Source organism: Calonectris borealis, chromosome 8 (assembly GCF_964195595.1).
Source record: "Calonectris borealis chromosome 8, bCalBor7.hap1.2, whole genome shotgun sequence".
Lineage (NCBI taxonomy): Eukaryota > Metazoa > Chordata > Aves > Procellariiformes > Procellariidae > Calonectris > Calonectris borealis.
Window position 1 is genome coordinate 34126448 of NC_134319.1, and position 25266 is coordinate 34151713.

General features: G+C 47.8%; 1 protein-coding gene across 1 annotated transcript in view; it reads right to left on the minus strand.

Moving 5' to 3' along the window:
* Positions 1 to 25266, minus strand: part of COLGALT2 (collagen beta(1-O)galactosyltransferase 2) — a 57029-nt gene that overhangs the window by 6808 nt on the left and 24955 nt on the right. Inside the window, exons 2-7 of the mRNA XM_075156953.1 lie at positions 14720 to 14830; positions 13044 to 13161; positions 11913 to 12047; positions 7349 to 7553; positions 2216 to 2335; positions 1661 to 1737 (exon numbers count right to left, since the gene is read on the minus strand). Of these exons, the coding sequence (XP_075013054.1) occupies positions 1661 to 1737; positions 2216 to 2335; positions 7349 to 7553; positions 11913 to 12047; positions 13044 to 13161; positions 14720 to 14830 (766 nt within the window). The remainder of the gene's footprint in view (positions 1 to 1660; positions 1738 to 2215; positions 2336 to 7348; positions 7554 to 11912; positions 12048 to 13043; positions 13162 to 14719; positions 14831 to 25266) is intronic.

Sequence of the window (25266 nt, forward strand, 5' to 3'; positions counted from 1 at the left end):
ATAAAGGTGAGAGGAGACCAGTTACAGCCCAGTCTATCATTTCCAAAGATATAGGTTGTTTTGGTTTACATTAAACAGAGTAAAACGGCCAGCCCCAGTCCCAGAGGAACATTGACCCACATGCTTCCCCACAACGCTGCCACTGCCTGTATTTAGGATGATCAGTGGGGCCACCGTCCAAGTACAAGGAGACAGCAAAGAGAGGATTTTTGTAATTACTTTGGGCACTGAAAATCCGCTGCTACCCCTGCCAGAGCAGAAAGCCTAGCACAGAGCCAAGACCGGGAACAGAGATGTCTGGGCAGGGCTCAGTCCAAGCCTGGAGGAGACAGACTCTGGTGGAGGGCAGAGGACCGAAGCCCTCATTTGCAGGTAAACTGCAGAGGGTCAGGGATATTTTGCAGTCCCAGGCAGACAAGTACAAGTGCAGCCTTGTAGCCTGTGAAGCAAAACCTCATCCCAGTAAGAAGCAGATCAAATTCCAGGTCAGTACAAATGCAAAAATAATAAATTGGATAAATAAAGCGCAGCCACAAAGGACAACATGGAAAAAACCTACACCAGCTGTGTCCTAAACACAGAGGCTCAAACACACAGAGCCAAATCAGGTTCAGACTTTACGAGTCATATAAACAGATGCAGCAGAATACACCAAGAAAACAAAGGCTCCCCTGATCACCACAACTCCCTCGGTCACGGTGCCGCTGCCACCCTGGCAGCTGTATACACAGGGCTTGCTGGCTCCGTGAATAACACGGACACTGGTTAATTAAAGCACAGCAGATTCCTCGCCAGCCTTCTCCCCTTGCTCTCTCCGCAACGCGAGGCAGAGTCGGGAGAGGAAATTCTGCGGGGTCTTGGGGCACTACCAGTGTCAGCAACCATCTTTCTAGTTCACTTTAACTTAAGGCCATAGCAAAAAACGCGGTGACCAAGCAGGGCGGGGGGAGAGCTGTCACAGTACAGAGACAGCACGCGTGATTTTCATCACTCCTGGACATGCCCAGCTTGGGCTAGAGCCCAGCTGCGAGCCTGGCTCCCCCAGCTGCTCCGGGCTCCCCAGCGTCTCGCTCAGGTGGGAGAAATTGTTCCCTTCTGTCACCGGAAAGCAGGAAAGGCTTCCCAAAAGACCAGTTTTTGTCGCAGAATGAAGGACTGCCAAGCTGCTCTGTAAAGTCAGATGTAGGGGAAACAGCACAAGAACTGGGGAGTTAAATAACCTGTTTTTCAGCCTCACTTCTGCCATCTCCTCCTGGCCGGATTAAAACATCCATACCATCCAGGCAGGAAGCCCAAAGATTTGCTGGGCACTGCCCTTGCACACAAACCTGCACTTCTAATCAGGGGTCTTGCAGCAGGTACTACATGCCCGCAGACCTGACTGGCCTCGTTTCTCCACAGCAAATGCCAGAGGGAAAGAATGCTCCCTGAGCCCTTTCCCTTCTGCTTCCCTAAAGTTATCCCCAAATAAGGATGGCTATTTTCTCCTTGCAAAAAGTTTAAGCGCAAAAGATGAGTGATTGGGAAAGAGCTAACCATGTGAAAAGATAACATACTCCACGGGAAATGGCTGGAAGCTAAGCTACAGGGAGAACCCAGGTCCTCTAAGTGATAAATAGGAAGACGAGACAAGACAAGGGCAGCAAAATAGGTTCCTTACTTCATCAAATCCCATCTTGTCAGGGTTCTTCGGAGGAACAGAGACATACTGAGAGGGTTCAACGGGAGGACGATCGACTGAAAGAGAGGAGAGATCCCAAGCATCACCCTCACGTACAAGCGGCACTGATATAACGTATCTGAAGTGTTTTCATCACTGGGCCTAAAAAGCCCCAGGGAGGTGGCACGTGAAGTCAGCGCAGAAGTGGGTGTAGCAGAAAGCGTCCGTGTTGCAAAGCAGAAGCCAGCAGCCATATGCCAGACAGACCTCATGACAAAAATGAGGTTCTGCAGCATCCTTTCCACATTAAAGATGCATTTTTGCATTTAATATGGGGAAATTAAGGGGTTTTGTGAATGGGGTTGACCTGACTGTGAAATGATTACATCCCTAGGTAGAAAAGCAGTGGAAAATGGAAAACTGCATATCAAAACAGTATGAGAGCAGTCAGATCAGGATGCAGACTCCCAAGGGGAAGAGAGCTGGGCCGCTAGCAGGAGAGCTCTACAAACATTAACTTGGGGGGGTCCATCATGGCAGGGCACAGCAACTTACTCATAGCCTCGATTAGGGCGTGCACAAAGTTCTCGGTTTCTTCTTGCAGCGTCTGGTGCGATTTCAGGGGCATGGGAAGGAAACCATAGTGTTCACGGTTGCAGATGAACATCTGTACTCCTGGGGATCGCAGAAAAACAGAAATTAGAGTCAGGTCTTTTACCAGAGGATTTCGTTGCTCTGTTGCGACGTAGCCACAACCAAACTTATGCCAGGACCTCAGCCCCAAGAAGTTCTGCAAACAATTCAAAAAACATCACAGTGCCATCTTCCCTTTTATTTGGCTGGCAGCAACTGTCCTCTCCTATGAAACCAACTTCTGCTTGCTCCCTAACAGCAGGTATCTTTAACTGCAATCAGTTTTCTCCTAGGAGAGACTGGGAACCCCCCTCTTACACCACAGAAAGGGTCTTTTTTGGCCTTTGCCTTCACGCTATGAAAACAATCCTACAGCAGAGGGCAGGACTGGCCCTTCGCAAAAGCAGCGTCTGATACACACAGCAGGACTCCGGCGGATAACTGGGGAGTACCACAGAAACCCCCATCCCCAAAAACCCACCTGGCTGCTCAGACCTGGCACCTCATCTGAGAATCCCTCCACAGACGCCGAGCCAAAAGCAGGAAGGGGGTTTCACCCCCGAGTAAGCCAGCCTCGCGCGATGCAAGGGCTGGCGCAGGAGCCAAGTGGGCTTCCACCTGCAGCTGTGCTGAAGGAGAAGCAGCAGCGATCCCGGGACATGGGGCCTCTCTCCCTGCACAGACCCAGGGCTCGGCAACAGCCTCCAAACCAGGGGGGGAAAAATGGGGCTCAAAGGTAGGGGAAAACACACAGGTTTCAAAGCTCAGGGTGAAGGGTGGAGGCATTTCCACTCACGAGTGGGCAGGACTCCCCCTTGCAACACAGGAAGGCTGCATTTGTCACACACCTGCGAGGGGTGAAGCGGTTCAGGCGAAAGGGAAGCAGTCCTGCTGGATACCCCACGCCTCCGCGGGGAGAGGGGCCCCTGCCCGGCACGCTGGGCAAAGCGGGGTACGGGTCTGTCAGAGCAGGCAGCCTCAGAGAGAGAAAAATTGAAACAAAGCGTGGCTAGGGGCGATGGAAGCTTTTGTCTGAGCTTCACAAGGCTTCTCTGTCAGACCGCAATAAATATGGAATGACTCTTCCAGGGCGGAGGAGCCAAGTCTGATCCCCAGCTTCAGCAGCACACGGTTGGCCAAATGCGGGCCCGGGCAGTTCAGCTCCCCTGGGATCACACGGGATGAAGCTGCAAGGCCCAAGGCATCGGGAGAGCTGCAGGGTCTGTTACTAGCCTAGCAAGGGATTCACTCGGGGTTTTGCAGTCAAGCATCTTCCCGCTTCTGTTTGCTTTGGCTAGAAAATAAAGACGTGAAAAAAATCAAAGGACTTTGAGGAATATATAGGATAACCATCTTGGAAGCACCTAGTCTACCACCCAAACATGGTCCTTTCCTCTCCAGGACTAGATTTTACAGTGCCCTGAAGATTAGAGGAAAATCCTAGAGAGAGGCACCAGCAAGGAGAAAAGATGCTTTCAAAAAGAGGTGATAACGTAACACCCTTCTACTCAAAAGCTTTTGCAACTGCTTGTTTAAGGAGCCGAATCTGGAGGTGCGAAACAAAGAGAAGATGCCAAGCCTCTCCTCGGAGCAGATGCCTTTGCAGGGGAGAGACTCACCCACTGCTGAGCTTGTTCACTGGGAACGTCCCAGCAACGTGCGATCAGCAAAACACTCTTCCCTCTGGACTGACCAAGCATTTGCTCGTTAGCGGCTATAACTGCAGCAGCACTGGGCCTGATGTGGCAACACACTCAAAAGCTACATCCAGAGAAGCCAAGGGAAAATATTGCTGTTCTTCTTCATTGAGCTCGGGTAAGATCCTTTATTAATTAACCACAATCTGAAAGCTGCTAGAACCCATACAACCGGCCAAGCAGATTTAAAGAAAAATGCACACCTACAAGCTTGTGTGCCCAGCCCCATGGCTTTTTTTTTTTTAATTTATTTTTTTAAATGAAACAAGCACAACCGTCCCCTTCCCTCTAGGAAACCAATGAAAAGCAGACACTACCTGGTGTGTTGATGCTTTCATGTATTAGTCCTCCTAATCCCTGGTATTTTTAGCAGAGCAGACCTGTCTGCATTAATGACCCCGGTGTTTCTACCATTTTAAGTTCTGCAAGTAAATTGCTGGTTACGCTACTTGCCAAAACACATTCAGCTGTCAGCTGCAATTTAGGTAAATGGCAGAATAAAAAATACTACCTGCTGACATTAATGGATTTGGCACTGATCTAATCAACTAATCTTATCTGGCTCACTGATCTCCGTTCTTATCTTCCGCTGGCTTAAACACAGTTAATCTGCACAGATTCACACCAGTATTTCTGTTCCTTCTGGGATAAAAGCTACTTTAAAATGGGGAGGGGGACTCACTCTCCACCTCTGTTTTTATAATAAAATAAACAATTGCTACAAGGGACAGAAAAGCTATAGATACTTGCATTACCATCAGCCTTTGTAAGGCAGTGACCAGATTCGCAGCCCTAAATCCACAGCCGTATTTCGGCAACCTGAATTTCCCCCGCACCCCTGTGACCAGACCTTCCTGCTGGCTGGCTCTAGGTCTTCAGAGCCTCAGGCTGAAAGGAAGCTCAGGAGATCTCGCTGGCTAAGTGCTGCCTTGTGAGTGCAAGGGGCTCTACAGAGACCACCTTTGCCAATAAAACACCCGCACCGAGTTCTGTTCTGAGCCAGCACTTCCACCACAGGCCACGTCCTCTCAGCAGAAGTGGGACGGTCTCTTTGGAGCATCACGAAACAGTTGCTTTGAGCAGTAGATTCACTGTTGAAAATTGATGGTTTGATCTGAGGCGTTAAGTGCAGTACTTGGCCTGGACAAAAGCCAACATCATTTAGGGCTTCAGGGAAGTAAGTGAAATTACTCCTAAAGGAAATTTACCTCGAACTCCATACATTTTTCACATTTCTGAACTTGGTCGTCATCCTTTTATCTTGAGTGACAAAACTCAGCCAACAATCTGAGCAGATCAATGGGCTTTGCTGAAGCAAAGCCTTTCATGTCATGGGTCAGTCCTGGGAAAAGCTAAAGTGTTCTAGGATGGAAGGAAAAAATGATGAGTTTGAATCCCTGAAATATTTCTTAAGCAGCTGAAGCTAATGCAATGCAGTTACCACACTCTTTGGATGCTGCATTTCTGGGACAGCTGTCAGAGGGAACAAGTGGGGCAGGTAGATTTGAAGGAGCCCGCTTTGCTATCCGGACTTAAACCTCAATTCTCCTCCGGAGCCAATATACCGATGTCCTGACTCTAAAAGTCGAGGCCCCAAAGGTGCTCTGCAAGTTCCCATCTCACCTCTGCCTCCCAAGGGTTCTCATTTCAGCTCTCGCTGCCTCTCCTCTATCATTCATCTTTCTCATTAGATGCCCCTCATCCTCTTGTAGCTGAATTTTAAAAAGCCCTGCTTAGTCTGCCAAGGCAACGCCATCTTTTTCAGTGCTGTCAAGAACTTTAAACCAGAAGCATCACTAAAAGGAAAGCTACAAACAGCTGGCGGCTGCTGTGCTGGTCTGGAAATGGTGGGAAAGGCAGTCTTCTCAGCCTGTCTCTTCTGCAGAAGCGACTACCAGCAACAACAAGCCATACTTCTTCACTTCCCTTTCTCTCTGCTTGCCCGTCCCCGAAGAACAGCCCTTCCTTCTCACCTCAACTTTGCCTCTTTTACAACCAGAGGACAGGTAACACCAGCTGCACATCACTCAGAGGACCCACAAACAACTTTTCCCTACTAATCCACCTCGGTAAGCCAGCAAAACCAGTCGTGAAGCTCTGAACAGAAGCGCATTTCATTGATGCTGCTGAGGTTTCATCAGTCCCTTTTTCCTTTATAAGGCCCCAAACTTTCCCCTTTTCAACACAGCGGGGCAAAGAACAATACAGATGGCCATTAAAAACGTACCTTTCCCAGGAGCTCCTTTCAGCTCTGACACTGCTACATACAGGTCTGCCAGCCAGGACTTTGCTGGAGACAGAATACCCACCAGATCCACTCTCCGAAAATAAATGGGACTAAAAATCCTCACCGCAAGTACAAGCAGCAGTAGCAGCAGTTTCATGCGCTTAAGAGACAGTGATTTCTCCGAGACACACAGAGCTCCCTGCAAACACCAACAGCCGTTCCAGGCAAAGGAAGAGGACACTGAGGTTCTAACTTGGCCTGAAAGGACTCCTGTATTTCAGGTCTAACTGAAATCCTCCCACTGTCCGGTAGAAACTGATCCCAGGGGTACATAGTTTCTCTCTGCTGTGCCCCAAGGACCTCAGGGCAGCTCAGTGCTCGACTGGTTCTCCCAAAGTACCAATGATACAATCTCAAGTATGCAGAGATTTTACTGCTCACACACCAGCTCTAACCTGCTCTTGCCTGCAAGAGATCTCCTCTCAGCACAGCCCACAGACTCCACATCAGTCCCCTGAAAGTTGCACTGACTTCGCTTTCAAAAAAAACCCCACAAAACAAACCCCCCCTACCTCTCAGACAATTCCTGCTGAGCTGCCATGAAGCAAAGCCTCATCAGCACTGTGGGTAAGCAGCTTGGGTTTTGTTTTCCACGAGGGCTGCTACATCTAAAAAGAGTCTTTGTTTTCCACGAGGGCTGCTACATCTAAAAAGAGTCTTTGTTTTCCACGAGGGCTGCTACATCTAAAAAGAGTCTCCTGCCCTCGTCCCCTTCCTCATGGAGTCTCCGTGTAGTGGTGACTTTAGATACCTTACCTGCAGACTTCAGAATGCCTTCCACTCTCACAGCATTCACCCGTGTCTTGCTGTGACACAAAGCAAGGGTGGATGGCACACGTTTTGTCTCTGAAACACTGCCCCCGTCCCAAGAACGGCTCCCGTGTCCTTTGAAGCTAGCTGTGATTCCAAACTGCACTGCCAGTCACTTGCTGCTGGGTATCCCTGACCAGATCCAAAAGAGGAAAGGGAACAGGGTCCGAACTCACCACCGAAGCCAACACATGACTTTTGGCCTGTGAACTCAAAGTAGAGATCTGCATGTCCCTACTAGTGAATCCTCCCCAGACATACCTGCTTGGCGACTGGAGAAGGCAAAGACCATGATATCATCGAAGCTCCAGGTGTAGTCCTGGTGGGGTGGGTAGAACATCAGCTTGGTGGAGGCCTCTTTCCTCAAGTCAATGAGGAACGTGGAATGAATCATCGGGACAGCAAAACAGCCTGTCCTCTTCCATTCCCGAATCAAGGGATAATCCAGGGTCCTTTTGTAATAGCCCTGCAAACACAAGGAGGGGGCTGCTTGTTACAAGAGATTTCTGTTTCATAGATGCTCCCTAGCAAAAGCTCGCACCCTTAACCCTCCCCAGCAGAGATGGATCAGTGCCCAATTCTCAGATTTGGAAGTGTCCCCCCTTTGGAAAGGGCTCAGTCAAGTATTTAGAAACAATCTCCATCCCCAAAGTTAAAGCTTGACCTTCTCTCTCCTTTTTAGCAGCTATTGGAAATCCAAGCCTTTCCACTGCAAAATTCCCTTGCAGTAGAGCTTCAAACCTCAGACTTTTTTCCCCTGGCTCTCCAGAAACCTTTTCTTGCACATAGACTCTCAGGTCTGACCCTGGAAGCTGCTGAGCTTCCGTGGCATCCTCCATGTTCAACAGGCACAAAGGACATTCAATGTCTCACAGACTAGGACCTGCAAATTATTTCTGACCACAACTTTAAAAAAAATCATTTGCTTCACTGCAGCGAAGGCAACATCTCAGTCTCCATCAGCTGTGTAAGAATCCCTGCTTCCTCCATCCCAGGGCAAGCAGGTTTAATTCTCACTCCTGAGCTCTCCCCACAGAGTCTGTCTGCGGGAGGCACTTCAGTCAGCTCATTTCTCTGCAACCACGAGCTTTGCTAGCCTTCCAGCACTGTGGGTGCGACACCCACGTTGTGCGGCTCACAGCTGGTTTTGCAGGTGCAGTATGTCTAAAGCTATCAGATTTGGAAATAAATACACTGAATTCCTCCAGAAAGAAAATTCTAACGCACCAATTAGACATCTGGATATGGCTGACGGTTGAATCCAGAGCAGATTCTGGTCTTTACAGAAATGATGAGTCACTTAAATAAGTTAAAGTTACTTTTACGTTATATTTTCCATGAGCACCCTAGCAAAGGCTGAGCAAATCACTGCAGAACCACTTTACCCTGGTTTTGTGTAGAAGCATGGCGTGGTGCATTTGTCTGTTTATGTATCTCCCGATCCCCCCACCTCTGTCCTTCAGATATCTAGCCCTCACAGTATGGTCAGAAGGTATCTCAAACACAGCCGGTCTGATTTTCATGAAAAGGAGCGAGCAGGTAGAGACCTTACTAGCAGCCCCACTGAAGGAAGGGTTAAGACACGCAACCTTTAACAGACATCCCAGAATGCCCACAGGTGAAAGATGCTGGAAACTAATCTTTCCTCCTCCAGTCACTGACTATGGAGTTTTGGGGCTTTTCACTGCTCGTAAGTCATCTGCAGTCAAGAAAGACTCCAACTTGTCAGCACTGTTGCCGTGCTCTCCTAAGGCTAGCTTCATGACAAGTAAATGTCAAGCTGTCTGGAGCCGGGTTTGGCTTGCTGCTGCTCAGTGCCAGAGGCTGTGTTTCAGGGCGTGCTCCAGCTGTTACTCCCTCCCCAAGTCCCCAGGGACAGCAAGGCTGAGAGCATGAAGCTGTGGGACTGCAAGCACAGGAACAAGAAGCAGCAACTAAAAGAAAAGAAAAAAATCAAGTGGGAACTTTCCCGTTCATTTGAGCAGCTTTTTTCACCGAATTCTGCAAGATGCATTTGCTGCTAGGTTTTTCGCTCTCCTTTTCTCAGCTAATGCTGGTAATGATGGAAACTTACTGCTGGAGAGGCAGCACTAGGGGCCAGGGCTGAGGCTGGTGCACACAGGCAGAGATCCACTTCAGCCTGTGGAGTAATGCTGATTTACATCAGTGGAAAACCCAGCTGCCTCAGGACCTAACCTTAAAAACTTAAAGGACAACGCCTTCGCTATGAAGTTTGTCTCCATTTTAAAACGAAAACTGAAACAAGTAAACACACCCCCATACACCCCTTTTCTTATCTATATATTTACTTCCCAAGAATTTGGGAAGTTCAGGACCTTTTCCTGATATTTTTATTCAATTAGTTAGTCTGAACTGTGGAACTCCTTGCCATAAGATGGCATGAGTGCCAAAAAAAAAAAAGATTCAGACAGTGATTTCTGTAAAAGAAAAAAATCACTGAGAGATTTAAAGACAAAGACCTTCCTCAAGAAATCATAGAGAAGGAGATTGCCAGAGGATAGAAAAATATTTTGGGGAAGTATCATTCACTTACTTGTTTGCCATGTTCTTATACTATTCCCTAGGCATCTGCTAGGAACCGCTGCTATCAGATGGACCTTTGGTCCGACCCAGTACACTCGTTATGTTTTCACCCTGCCTGTGGTCCCTACTTGTGTCCTTGGTAACACTGGGAAGGAAGAATAATGTTTTATACCAGGTAAATTGAAGAAAGGGGGAATGGCGTTTGCTCTTTTCTTTCACTCCAGCGATAATGACAACAATTAGTAACTGGTTAGCTCTCTGGAATAAAGCAGGACCGTGGAGCCTCTCCAAAGTACTCCCATTCACATGCCCCAGGGAAGCTCAAAGACGTGTGTGCAGCTCAGGCTTAAACACGTTTGTCTATGCAGCAGGGCAAACTTGTCTTTATGAAGAAGGAAAGACTCCGGGCATGGAAGTAAAAAAGAAATCCTGAAGCTTTCCGGGGCCAACATGGGAAAAAAGGGAAAATTTTCAAGAGAATAAAAAACTCTCTTGCTATTCTAGGAGACATGCAGCTTAGGATCCTGCCTCCTCAAAGGATGACAAAACACATAGCGGCAGCAGACTGCAGAACAGGTCAAAAAGCTGATCTCATTATTGAACCTTACCTGGGAGAAAAAAGCGTTAAGTACAGTCCCCATTTCAGCTTGACTGTCTTGGAAAGCCCATCTACAGCTTAGTCAAGAACATGTCAAAGGAAAAGAGTGAAAAAAGGCAAAAAATGACTGTGACAATAGATCTGCCCTTCTATATATTTGATTCCCTTACCAAAATCCTTGTATGGACAAGGTGATTGTACCAGGTCCGGTGGGATGCAGTTAATTTTCTCCATAGCAGCCCATACGGTGCTGTGTTTTAGACTGGTGCCCAAAGCGGTGTTGATAACACACCGATGTTTTAGCCGCTGCTGAACAGTGCCTGCACAGCATCAAGGCCTCCCCTCCTCTCTTCCTCACTCTGCCCCCCACAGCGAGTAGGCTGGGGGTGGGCGAGAGGCTGGGAGAGCCGACCCAAACAACCCAAAGTGGTTTTCCATACCATATAACATCGTGCTCAGCAATAACACTGGGGGGGAGTTTTTCCAAAGCAGCCAGTGCTCAGGGGATGGCTGGGCATCGGTCTCCTGGTGGTGAGTGATTGTTTTTGCATCACTTGTTTGTTTGTTTGGGTTTTTTTCCCTCTTCACTTATTAAACTGTCTTTATCTCAACCCATGAGGGTTGCTTTTGGGTTTTGTTTTTATTTTTCCTGCTTTTGCCCTTCCAATTTGCTCCTGCTGGGCAGGAGTGAGCAAGCGACTGGGTAGGGGCTTACCTACCAGCCAGGGTCGACACACCAGCGTGATGGGGATCAACTTGTAAAGGGATAGCTCAACCTTGTTCTGATTCTAAAAATAATGCTATTTCTACTACGCAACATTTTTGTAGCATATGTGATTTGAAAAGGTAACATGAAACTCTAATTTCTAGGCTCAGCACTTCTGTCCTTTACACCAGTACCCTTTATGTACATACTTGAGCCCCTTCAGGGCCAAGGGTGTTGCCCCACTACATAAATCTTGTTCATCTGTGACAAAAATAACCTACATACAATGGAGAGCTGTAGAAAGAAAAGCAAATTCCTCTCAAGATTAGCGTCACTATACAGGAAAGCTAGTCTAAAATAATGTACCGAGACTTTTAAGGCCATTACACAAATATATGGAACCACCTCAAATAAACTCTGGTGTGATTGTGTGTATATCAGTATTTTTTATGCAGTTAGTGGGAGTGTATCACTTCCCAGGACTTTCGGCTAAGCAAGCTCAGCTTCCTCCAGATGAAGCTTTTTCAAGTGAGGAATCTCAGAGAAGAAGCAAGTTTCAGTTATGTGCCTGCACACCCCGTGCAGGACATGTATTGCTTTGCTCATACCTACAGCTCGGTTAGAAAACAAAGCCTGAACACATTTAGAGACTGCAGTGTCCTCTCTACTCTTATTCCCAGATTCCCTATAAGTGTACGGTCCTTTCCCAAAGATACCCACCCAAGATTTGGGATGCCACCGCTGAGAGAAGAGGAAGCTGAGATGGCTGCATGACACCACTATCCTCACTACATGCCACCATCACCTCTGCATACCTCAGAGCTACAGCAGCTTCTTTTCAGAAAGAGGACACTACAAAAGCAGATGGGAAAGCCCATGGAACAGAAACGATGCCCACTGCTTCAAGGACACAAGGCAGGAGGCCTTTGAAAACACAGCTTGCAGAGTCACCCACCACCGTTCACGCGGTCACTTGCCTGGGGGGTGATGCCACACCAGAAGTTAGAGTAGAGAGAGCGAGACTCGAGCATTGGTGCCACCAATGTCTTGTTTTCTGCTATCATCAGGTTCAGGGTTTGTGGGTTGGTCAGTAAATTATCTGCATCAATAAACTAGAGAAGTAAGAGGGGAAGAGAAAAAGAAATTTGTTATTAGATGAAATTACTTGCTTCCCCTGACACTTTCTTGGGAACAAGGCAGCCAGAGGCTAGCAACTAGTGATAGGACAAGAGGAAATGGCCTCAAGTTGCACCAAGGGAGGTTTAGACTGGACATTAGGAGAAATTTCTTTACTGAAAGAGTGGTCAGGCCTTGGAACAAGCTGCCCAGGGAAGTGGTGGAGTCACCATCCCTGGAGGTATTTACAAGACGTGTAGATGAGGCACTTAGGGACGTGGTTTAGTGGGCATGGTGGTGTTGGGTTGGACTCGATGAACCTTAATGATTCTATGAGGTTGGCAAAAAACCCCAAAAGCACTGAGCTGGTCATTTTGATACCGTAGGGCACATCACTGTTATAGGTAAACCCAGGGATGGCTGCCCCTTCAACAAAGCTATGAGATGGGAAAAGATGCGGAGCTTCTGTCTGACTCCACAGAACGTTACTGCAGCACAGGGGAAAGGCAGGTGCGAGGAAAAATAACATTGCTGAAAATTCAGGGCAGGTTTATACTTTGAAGAGGATCAAGAAGAACCCTTAAAAACTGGCCTCACACCCGCACCTTGTCCAGAGGCTGTGGGAACACCACCATTAACTGCTGCTGTAGTGACCAAAAGCACACACCTTTCCACAACTGTTCTGCTGAACTATTTCCCTTTCATCGATAACAGGTGGGGTTTCAATCTGGGGGACCCTTGCAGGTACCTACCCACCACCAGGACTATATTCAATCCTGACCCTTGTGGAGAAAGCCTTGGGCTCACCCAGGGACTCACCCCCTAGCTGCAAAGTCTCTTGCTTATCTGACCAAGAAACGACACACAGCATCTCACTGCAGAGACCTTTGTCTTTCGACGGAGAGGAAACTTCTTGACAGCCTCAAGTATCAGAGTGACTACCTGAAAAGTTTTTGCCTGAGGACAGTTAATGAATCAAACCTTGTATTTACCAGGATGTAGTCTGACCACTTCTCTCGTGCAGCACGCAGGGCAGCCTGACGGAGTTTCATCACATGAGTGAATCGGGAGCTTGGCCAATGTTTTGGCCCAATTTCTTCTGGGTAAGACCTAGCAAAGAAAAAAGAAAGTGACTGCAACCCCTGTCTGGGCCCTATTACACTAGTCAAAAAACCCCAGAGTTCCCTTGCTGCCTTCTTTCCAAAAGAAAAACAGTGTTAGAGTCACCTCAGGCAACCCAGGAGAGGTTCTGAGGGAGAACGATTCCAAGTTTCGTGCTGGCATGTGTACACAGGGCACTGGAGAACAAGCAGCGCTGCAGCATTTCCTGCCGACCAAGCGGCCGCAAGCAAAATAGCACCCTCAGACCCAGGAGCTGCTGCTGCAGCGGCAGCCCTCACCTGACGTCAGCAGAGGTTACCCCACGGAAATGAACTGAAGCTGATTCACCTCATCTGACCCTCTGGTAAAAAGTCATCTCTCCTCTGCTAGGCTTTAAAGTTTAAGTTCAGAACTATAAATGCAGCTTCCTTAAGCCCAGTAGAATCAACAGAGCTGAGGATGTAAAGATGAAGGCAATTCGGATTCCCTCAGGGTCTGGGCATTATTAGTAACTGTTAACACATCCCGATAACAGCTCTTAAATCTACAAACACCCAACATCCAACCCCACGAGCCCGATCATGTAAGGAAAGTTATGCGCATGTCTCTGATCCAAAAGCAAATGCTTTGTAACAAAGATGGAAGGAAACTCAGGGACAGATCCCTATGTGGAATAAAAATTCAGGACTTTGAAACAGTGCCAGCATAAGCCAGTGAAAGAGCTAAGAATTTAAAAAACTTTTTACAGAACTTGAGAAAGCCAAGTTTGATAGGATAAAGAAAATTCAATTCCAATCAAAGGATTAAAAAAAGTCAATAAAACAAGCATTCCCTGTGGGTTTGTACCACAAATGCCCCACCACTGCACTGAGGACCTTGAAAGTAAAAGCAAGCCTAAAGAAAGGGGAAACTGATGTACTTTTCTCTGATGGAAGAAATAGAAAACAGAAGAAAACATGGAACAGCTGATCTTAAAAAAAAAAAAAAAAGGCAATGAAAACCCAACACACACGATTCTTTCACTTTGATATTCTGCGTATAAATAGGTGTTGCCCTTCATTCCTTAAAAGAGGATTCTCTTTAAACCTCACACCATATTTCAAGGCAATGATCCTGCAAGTCATGCAAAGGCACAATATACCGAATTAAATCTGGTTCTCTGGCTCAGAACTTACTGAATATTTGATGTCTCGGACAGAACTTTCAGAGACAGTATGGGAATGGGCTATGATTTCTCTGCTTCCTTGCAAATAAAGAATGACAGTTTTTATTCCCTATAGCTTTTGATGTGATTTGTTTATCATGCAAAGAGAGCAGCTGCAGATGCTAAATAACTGAATGGAAAATGCTTTCTTCTCTGAAGTTCTGCATGAGTTGTTTCACTCATGAAGTCAGAGACCTTTTTATGGGCTCCATAAGAACACCATTTTAATAGGACAGATCCCACAAAAAAAAAAATCCACATTTTAATGCTTGCACATTTAGTACATCATCTGGTTTGAAAACAGAAAACCTAGAAAATTTGACATATACACCAGCTTCAGTCAGCCCCTCATGCAGTACTCACTGGGGATCTTCCATCGGCCTCCACTCCACATCGTGGTAGAGGTTCTGCACGTTCTTCAGCCACTCTCTAAGAATCGCTGTGGTGTTATCAACATTGTGGTCAGTGGCCGCCCTGGGAAAATGAGAGCACAAAGGAAGCCTGTTAACAGAAGATTTAGGTCCTTTGCCTTTTCCCAGCTGGTAAACGAGTCAAACGGAGCCAGAACCTTCTCACAGGCGCATCCAGCTCTTGGCAGAACTCAGGGCAGCTCCACAGACGCGCACGTCCTTGCTAAGGCACACAGCAGAGCCCCACCTCCCCACAAAGACAGAGCACCCCTAACACGGGCATGCTTGCACATCGCTCCCCCGCCGCTGATCTCCTCCTGCCTCACAGCAATCAAGCGGATACAGGACCGAACTCTCTGTCCAGTTCATCCACTGGAAGAGACAAGACGGGCCACCTCAAAACAGCTAACCGCAAAGGTCCTATCTCTAGAAGCTGCAGGATTTTGCTCTGCTTGCTGCATCGCCCTGCGAGCCCACCGTTTAAGCTGCACAGCCCGGCTGCGAGCACGTGTACGCCGCTGCCTCACCCTATGGCCCAGGAATCACCCGCGCCAGGGTCGGGGGCTCTGCTAAGACACTGAGAGGAGCCCCCGCTAACACGCTGCTAGCAGAGGGAAGGAACGCCTCACCCGCTGCTCTACAGCACGGGTAATTATAGCCAAGGACTAGAAAGCCACTTGCCTTCAGTTTGCAACCTGCAATTAGCACAGCCCCGCAAAACTGGCCAGGCTGAGCACGGAGGTGGCAGGGGAAGACAGGGACACTCAACACACACCAGGATCAGCATTGGACCTCCTTCCCCCTACCCTGCCATAGCCAGCGAGCAGCAAGACTGCAGCTCAGAGAGAGGCAGCTTGCTTTCTTACTGTTTCGAGTTTGTGAAAACACAGAGGAGCTTTGCGCAGATGCTGCGTTCTGTTAAAACAGCACTCGGTCTCAAACGATGGGGTGGGAGAAACCCGCCTGCTTCCTCTATGGCCTCCGCCATCCTCCCTGAAAGCAGCATCCGAATAATGTTTTTTTCCTCAGGCTTGAGTAGTGTAGCTGCACAAACTGGAACAGGACGCAGAGATCCGTGTCTCTGACAGTAATCACGTGGAAACGCTCCCAAAGGAGCCACAAGCCCATCTCCGCCTGGGATCCTCAAGCCTTCGGGTTACAGGGCGAGCGAGCCAAGTCGCATCCCAGCTGCTCCTTTCCAGCGTGCGTTTCCCTGGGACCAGGGCTTTGCACATCCAACACCTGGCCGCTGACGTGGTCACGGCAGATCCCACAGCAAACTCCCTTAAGTCAAAGGGCTGCTCATTTTTCCTGGCCAGAAGGCAGGAAAGTACAGCCCCGTGGTAGGACACGGCCTGTGCAGCCACAGCTCCGCAAGCTCCACGGAGAATTTACAATCCCTTTGTGGTCCTCTGGGAGTATAAATACTGCCAAAAGGTCCCGTGGAGAGATAGCAAAGGTGGTGTGAAACACACCCCTAAGGGGAGGGCGCTGGAAGGCTGTGCCAAGCCCCCATCAACTGCTATAAATTGCCTATTTTGTCCTCCAGCTCCAGAGACCCAAAAGCTCTTCCCACAGCATCCTCCACCCTACCTGAAGTCAGAGAGACCTGTAGTTAGGGGAGGGCACACAGAAGGGAGAAAGGAGGCACATCCCAAGCCCTAAGGCTGCTCCAAGCTGCAGATGCAGTCTTTCAGGAAAATACCTCCACCCCAAGTCACCATCCTATGATCCTCCAGATGAGAATCAGGGCATGAACCCTTCCTAGTCCATGCAACCAGAAGATATCAATCCCATGGGGTTTAGCCTGGTTTAAACTAAAAAAGAATCAAGAATTCAGATTTTAAGTTTATTTATAATCGGAAGAACACAATCACTTAAGGACAGGAAGCTTATTTGTTGAATATTTATTCCTGTCTCTTAAAACAATAAATACTGAAAGTTCAGCAAGTGAATGGAGGCTGGTTTCTTTGCTATTAGCTGTTCTCCTATGACAGAGCAAGCCTGGGTTTAGTCGTAACTTTGGGGTTTGCTTTTGACCAAGACCCTGGGTCAGACTGCACTGCAAATCTAACTTGCAAGGATGTTTAACTGGACTAAAACAGTCATAGCGCTGACTTGGTAGAACAGACTAAGTCAAATTTGCTCCATGTATTTTATGGATTGCAGCTCATCCACTCAAGCCCCTGTTTTAGCACACTTGCTTGGGCCTCCCACAGCCACTGCGCATTTCACTAGTCTTGTTCTGCCTTCCTCCCACATTCCAGCTGCACAGTCAGCGAGCAACAGCTCCATAATTCCTAAAATACTAGAGAACTGTGAAAATGGCTTTTTGTTCATGGTCATCACTGGAGCTGCAGTGGCACCAAGAAGCTCCTGCCATACAGGACCACACTGCAATTAGGCATCACGCAAACCAAGCAAAGATGATGGTGGCCGTTCCTGAAGAATGTCGGAGTCCATCTTACACCATACTCTTTGCCAGGTCCAGGCTAGCCTTAAGGATCCTGCAAACCCTTAAAGTATGTACTCAGATCCCGCAGAGTCAGGTGCATGTGCCTGTTTCCCTCAGCAAGCCTCATCCCAGTCCTTCTAACCTTGCGAAAGATCAGCGGGGATATGTGGAGGGGTTTGCTGCAGTCGGGGAGGGAAAGGGGAAGCTTCAGCTGTGTGCACGTCAAGTTAGCCTTGGTGTTACGCTGGCTGCTCCCTCGTCTCAGCCAGATTTTTCTCTATTCAGCTTTGCGCACACACAAGCCCAAAATGTATTAGTGGAGGAGCTGTTTGCGGGGATGTGCGACGGAAACCCAAAGTTCACAAATGAAACACAATTTCCTTGACAAAAAAAAAGTAAAAATGTAGTGATTCAACCTCAGAGAAAATTATTAACATGATAGAAGGCTGTTTCCTCAATTGCTCAGAGTGGCTTCATGAAGCCCAAAACTTTGACTAGCAGAAGAAACCTTAAAATTGAAAGACAGTGGTTGACAGAGTTACTGCAGCTCTGCCCTCAAAAGCTAGCTGCCCTCAAAAGCTAGCCCTTCTTTGCTTCCCCAGGCAAGACAAGGGGGCTGAAGGATGCTCCTCCTGTCATGTCTTTGTCTCCAGCTCCTGCAAGGCCAGACCGCACAAGTTTCACTGCAGGGACACACCACCGTCCTGAGAGAAGCACACCAAGGACTGCTACTACCTGATCTTTCCCTGCGCTAAGGGCTGCCTAGGGAAAGAGTTTCCCAACAGTCAATCAGACCCCCCCACCTCGGGTTCTCCATCCTGCTCCCGGTAGGGCAGCATGCCCTTGACAAAATTCACCCCAGAAGACCCCAGCAGCTAACAACCTCCAGACAGAAGTGAGACACATGAATGGGAGCCTGGAGGAATCTCTAGACCTACCCACAAGGAAACTGCTAGAAGAAAAATGGCATTTTACTGCCAAGGCTGTAATGGTGTTGTTATGTAGAAGGTAAATTCACATCCCAGCAGACCTTTACGAAGACATTGATGAGACAGAGCTCTGGCACAAATAAAGGACTGAAGTCTCCAGGACTATCCACCCAGCAGCATTTCTAGGCCCGAAAGTTCTCAAAGGCAATAAAGTTTGTCACGCCCTAGATGAAACATGCCCTATGACTAGCAATTTGGCAAACCTTTGTTTTTCCAGCTTCGAGCCTCAAAAAACACCCAACCAAAAAAAAACCCCAAACAACCCAAGCCATTCCCAAAAGCAGCCATCACTATATTAGTTTCAGAACAATTCACATTTAAGATCAAACAAAATCAGTGCTTGGTTCTATTGTAATATCTGCACCAGTCCACCTATCCCCCCAGAAAAAATAGCAGCTATGGTGTTTGCAATACCACTGTATGGAAAAACAGGCACATACTTTTTTTTTCCTTGTTTTTTTTTGTTAAATCACAACCCCTGCACAGAAAAAACAGGCAAATAAAAATATGACCACGACTTCCCACTGGCAGCGAGAGCTCCTCAAGGCTTAAGAGGCACGTCAGGATATTCCCCGTTATAAGCACTTCTTCTGTAATAGACAGTTTGTAGGACTTCAAGAAGCCAAGTACACAGTTAAAACTCCAGTGCTCTAACTCTGATGGATGGACCAGTTGGACCCTGTTCATTCTTAATCCATTTTCAAGATGCTAAGGCCATCTCTGCTGCAGATACCACCACCACCACTGGTGGTCTGTTGCCCATGGTGCACATCTCCCCAGTTCTGGAAAACTGACTGTCTTTTCCCTGGGTGATGACAGTCCGGAAGGGTTGAGACACACGGACAGAGCAGCCATGTCTGGTACAGTGAGACAAGGCCATGGGACGAGACTGTTCATGTGATAAACTGAGGGTGAGAAAGCATCACATGGAAGACATTGTGCTGGCAGTGTCCTGTGCCGACTCCTCTTGGAAAAGCACCCAAGGTAAAGCAGTACCTCCAATACCTGCAGAAAAGCAATTTCAGCCTGCCCAAACTCCTCCTACAACAGAGCCAGGGGACAGAGGCAGCACAGCCAACAGGTCTTCTCTGCATGTCCTGCAAGTGAGTTTGATGGTGAAAGCACGCCACATAAGAGATGTTATCAGCCCTCCTCACTTGCCTCTCCTGGAAAAGTGTTTTTACTACATCCTCTGATCCTTACATGGTATGCACTTGATAGGGTGAGGAGAGTGGGCCACCTTAACCCAGCTCCACTGAGCTCACCAAGAACACAGCTTAGCAGTCCACATGGTCCTTAGACTAAGGCAGTGCTAGATTTTTTTTTTGGCATATTTTGGAAAGCAGTCTGGTGAGCACAGTACTATAATTTGAGTCCATCAGCATTTTTCTTGGCCTGGCGTCAGGTTCCAATCACATTTTTTGAGTGGATCAGTTTGAAACATTTGTGCAGTCAAGACCAAGCAGGAGCTACAAGAAGATACGCTAAGTGCAAGGCCACAGGAGGAGGAGAGGTGAGCTGGCTGGCAAGGAGTACAATCCTTACCCGTCGTTCTCCAATGTTCTCCATCAACTTCATGGTCTCATCATCTTCATGGCTTCTGCTGTGCTTGCTCATGCTTGTTAACACCTTTCTTCACCAAGGGAGCTCAAAACCAGACGCAGTATTGTGGATGTGGTCGAAGAAGTGCCTAGCCAAAGGGGAATAACCCCTCCCCTTGATCTCCTGGCTATACTTCTGTCCATGCTGCCCAGGACGCAGTTGACCTTCATTACCAGGGCACACCGCTGGCTCATGCTCAGGTTGCCATCCACCGTAGGTCCACAGGATCCCTGAGGCCTCTTCAGCAGAGCTGCTCGCCAGCCTGCATCACTGCAAAGGGTTCTTCCTTCCCAGGTGCGGGACTTGATGAAGTTCAAGAGATTCCCTGCAGGCCACTCTCAACTCGGAGCCAGCACACTCTGCCTGCAACTAGCAGTTGGAGGAGAAGACTTAAAAAGTGGGTTTCTCTCAAAAGGACAGGTTACATCTACGACCTTTGCACTAAAAGGGAGGCAACTTCACGTTCAAGAGCTGATGAACAATGTCTACAATTTAATTGAAGAAGAAAGGTCTCCTGTGAGATTTACAACCCGAAGCCTGTGTGACACAACCAGGAAAGACTGGTGGAGTGGCAAGGAAAAAAATTTAAATTCCTGCCACTCTTTTCAGAAAAGAAATTTTAATAAATTAAACTGGAACAGACCTCCAGATGGACGCTCCTATTCCAGTACATGGCAGCTTTTTCCACCCAGATTTAAACCCATTTCCAACAAATAGAAGTTAAATTTTAGAAAAGTTTGAGTGAGAATGTTCATGTAGGGGCTCGTGTCGGCGTAACTATAACCACTTCAGTATTTACTTTGGCTTTAACCTGTAGTCTTACCATGGACACAAGCCCTCATTGTCCGTGCTCAGCAAGTACCCCCTCCCAGAAAACACTCAAGTACCATGAATAGTGGAAAAGTAAGCGCAACGTTAAGCGACTACTGTTTTAATTAAGTAACATGTGAGTAGCAGCGTACAAGGAAAACTGCTCCTTTTACAGACTGCTCATATTTTTATAGCTTGATAGGCATTATGTTTGCAAGAGGGAGTTAATTTAGGCTTTGATGGTTGTCCTCCTCTTTTCCTCCCCAAAAATGGGAAAAAAAAGAAAATTTTCACCTTCACCATCTGTATAGGAAAAGTACTACAGGACAAAACCAACACTGTGTGCCTCTGGCTTGTCAGAGTACCGGTCACATTCTAACACAAGTTGTGGGATACTCTATGGCCAGGGGCCTGCAATAATTTTCCTGCTGAATTTAACATTTACCAACTCTCCCCTTTGGCAAACATGTAGGGAGGAAGGGCTTCAAACAGGGGTAAGTGCTTCACGTTCAAGAAGTGCACACTGCAAAGCAGAGTCAGAACCGGAGGCAGCTAGTTCTCAAAACCTAAAGCTATAAGGAGGATCCTTTCCCCTCCTGTCAGTGTTTTGAAGACTGTAGGGCTTGAGGAGGGCGTTGGGTTCTCCCTTTACTGCTATGAGAGCAAACTCAGACACCCAGGTTGAAGTGGGCCCTTCCCATCGCCCTGCCAAGCACGTATCACAGATGACAACGGTCGGGATGCTGCTGATGGTTGGGGTTGCGATGAGAATGGCTCACAGGAAGGGGATGTCCATGGCTTTCCAGGGCTCCTGCTGCTTCGGCACGCCGCAGGACTGAGTTGGGCATGTAACCAAGTCCCAGGAAAACCCAGAGATATCCATTTTAGCTGTCTCTCTTGCTTTTTCTCCACTTGCAGCCAGATATTCAGTCTACCCACAAAGCTTGCTATGGGATGTAGTCCAATATTGAGTTCCACTGAAACAAGAGCCATAGGCTGGCCACGTGCCCTAAACCCACAGGGTCTCATCCAAAGCGAAGCCCAAAGCCAATGGAAAGCCTGTTAGTAGATCACTCCTACCAACTGTAACATAGAATTGGGTGACAAAAGCACCAGTAGCTCACCGTGGCCATCTTCCACAGAACAGAGCGGCAATAAAGCGTTCTGGGAGAGGTTACGTCTCCAAACAAACAGTGATGGAGGAAGCATATTTCTTTATGCTGTGTTCCACAACTTGTGCTAACAGAGGTGCCCAAATACTCACGTTGGACCTAGAACCCCTCCATGCCCTCACACATTTGAGGCAGCGAGACAGAATGGGAAGGAGCTCACCTTTCCTGTTTTATTAGAGACAATACAGACTCATGGGGAATATGGCAGTTCAGACCCAGCTCTCTTACTGCTTGTTAAAGTTTGGCAAGGCCACTTGACCTGCCACCTTTCAGCTTATTAAGAAACGCTGAATTCTACAGTTATTCCTAAGGAAGTTACCTCCCAGAAGCATAAACCCTCACCAGAAATTTGGCTAGTCTGGGCTGTCCAGGGAAGCCTTGGAGACAGAAGAGTGCTGTCACCGAATGGCTTGGTCTTTGAGTCAGCAGAGCTGCGTCCCCCACTCTTGCTATAAGGGCTATAGCCAAAGCTGGCCCCACCAGATGCTTCGAAAGGGTTACTGGAAAGCTCAGCCCTCAGAGCATCTTCATGACAACCTTCTGTCCCCGAGCTAGCAGCCACGGTGCACTGCACAGGGAGTTCCCCCGATGCTCCGGGGAAGCACCAGGAGGGATTGCAAACCCCAGAGCACTAGAAAAGCCATGCTGCTTCATCCAGCGCTAGCCATTACTAACAAGTTGCTACAATGGTCCAACGTTTTTTACCACAGCAGTAACGACATGTGATGGACGGCGCAGTATGTGAATTTTAACTTAACTTGAACTAAAGAGAAAGCAAAACTAGGAAAGACAGCAAGGTACTTCTAGCTTTGTAAGGCTCGCTAGAGGCCTCCGAATTGTTTGAATCCTGCAGCAAAAGCCTTCGGCTTTCAGTCACTTTGGGCAGCTCAAAGAGCTCCCCGGTCCGAGTGGAGAACTGAGCTCAGTGTCACACAGGCTACCCTGACTGATGACTGTGCTTATTCTGGGTGTGAATTCAGCCCTGCCAAAAATAACAAAAAATAAAATCCAGCAATGGAGTCCTAATATGAGTCAAATACAAATTTGGATTTAGATTTCCCAAAACAAGTGGTAAATAAAGTAACAGACAAGTCATTTCTCCCTGCCTTTTTGTTTGAATACTGCCAGACTTAGAAAACCAATTCAAAACATAAAAACCACCAAACTGGCAGTTTCCACTGTGAACCAGTGATGAATTACCTTGACTAGGAAACAGTGCAGCTGGGAGAGACTGGAAGAGAAGGTATGGATTCTTAAGGGGAGGAAAAAAATTCAAAACAAGACGGAGGCAAAACACTTCTGCAACCCAGAGAGAGGGAGGCTCCAAGGCAGCGGAGAACTCCCAGAAAGCAGCTGCACCGTCACAACGGCCCGAGACAAAGCTTCTGTAGCTGTGGCTCTATCACCTTCCCCCCGAGGACACCACCCACCCCAAAGCAGCTGGCTTCTACTGCATCCAGCATGGCTTGATGCACAAGTGAAGAGCTGTTCAGCACCCAGTTGGGCAGTATACCCCGATTTCCCAAACTCTAGGGTTTCATTTCAGCTGTGAAAACGACCTTCTGTACCACAGAGGAGCAAGCGGAGTTGTTACTATCACGTACTTCATGGTCTCCTGCTCAGGATCTTCTCAAAGGTGCAGCAAACCAAGCAGGGCTCATTATATCTTCTCAAGCGCTCCCCCACCAACAGGTAGGTATGGCTCTTGTTCACCCAGCACTGAGGAGGCTCGGTTAATAAACAGTTTTCTTTTCATTAGAAATACTCCGTTGCTTTGTGGGTATTTGTGCTGCTCCCCGGACTGCCAGCCCTACCTCGCATCTATTAATCCGAGACTTGATACCTCAAATCTCAGAGCTGTCAACGGGATCAGAGGATAACGCATCAGGAGACGCCAGCTCACAACAACGCAGTTCACAGACGGTGAACAGATTTAAACCTTCCTTGCCACCACTTATTTTAGCACAATTATGCTCACACACTTCATTAATAAGGCCCGAACATTCAGGCCCAAGTTCAGAGAACTGTTTAAGCATTTAAACAAGTTGTTAAAATCTTAATGTATGCGTAAGACTTTTTGGCTTCACAGGGACTTGGCATTTGTTCTAGGGTTTTCCTTAATTAAGGACAGACTTTTGGAAGTACCTTCTTTTGTTTTTTAATTATTTTAACTGGGTCCCTAAGATGTCAGTTCCCAGCGGAGGGGCGGTCGGAGCCCAGATGGGTGGCAGGGAGTTGCGTGGGAGCGTGGAGCCAGTAACAAGAGCAGCGACGCTCTCCAGGCTGGGCAGCCGTACAAGAACAGGACCTCACGGTACAGGAATGCAACAAATACGTCTCTTCTCTAACTCTTTCCCCGTGCCCTTCAGCAGCTTGCGGATAATGGATTTTGCTGGCAGCGGCAGCGATTTTAAAACCTTCAATGATCTTCCAAGCCCAAGCGAGAGAATGATTCACAGATGTATGTAAGTGTGTACATACTTTCGTACACACCAGGATCTTTGCTCCTTCCGCACTACCTCAAGAAATCTCTCACTTTCTTGTCTCTCCCTCCCCGAAGATCCTCAGGTTGTCTCGCACAGTACAGTGCCACGACAGGTACGTGCTTAAGCCCAGTGGGCACAGACACAACGGGGGAATCAACATCTCCCCAGAAAAGCCATCAAGCTAGGGCTGCTTGTGGCTGCCTCATGCCGATAATCAAAAATCCATGTTTAACAGCTTCTCTGGCATCCGTGCAAGGGGAATTCTCTTGCAGGGCCAAGGAGGTTCCTGCCGCTTCAATCCCAAGTCCCCTCTGCGTCTTGCTTTAGTTCTCCCCGTGGTCGCCCTGCTGCAGACAAAGCTTTAAAGAAGCAAAAAAACCATCTGCATCTGACCTTGTGAATATTTCCAAGCAGACGTGGCTTCAAGGGAACAACTCCCATAAGGAAAGCCCAGGAAATCGCATACGCACAGGATCACGGCTGTGACTAGCCTCTGAAATCAATTTGCTCAAACGAGGAATTAATTGCAACAGTTCTGTAATTTCTGAAGGGATAGCTTGTTACCACCAATGCTAATTGAGACACCAGCTAATGCAGCTGTTCAAGATTAATGAAAGTGTGTAAGCCACTGGGAAGGAACACTGGTATTTAGAAATATTCTTGGCTCTGGTAACCGAAAATAGATAGGTTTTAAAGGGTAGAATCTGCTCAAATTTAGGTGCTCAGTACCACTGATTTTTCAACGGGCACATTGAACATGGGCCCATACCACATTACCCAGGGTCCCCCAAAATAGAAACATCTGAAAAGCTCTCAGTCTCTGTACCAAGCTTGCCAAAGAACGAGGGCAAGGCTCCCACAGACTGCCTTGCCTGCAGTAAGACGACTCAGATGATGGACCACTGCACACCCCGTACTGGAGGGAAAGGCAGACCCAAGTCATTCCACTCAGTGGCTTGCTTTTTTCATTTGTTTGTTTGTTTTTT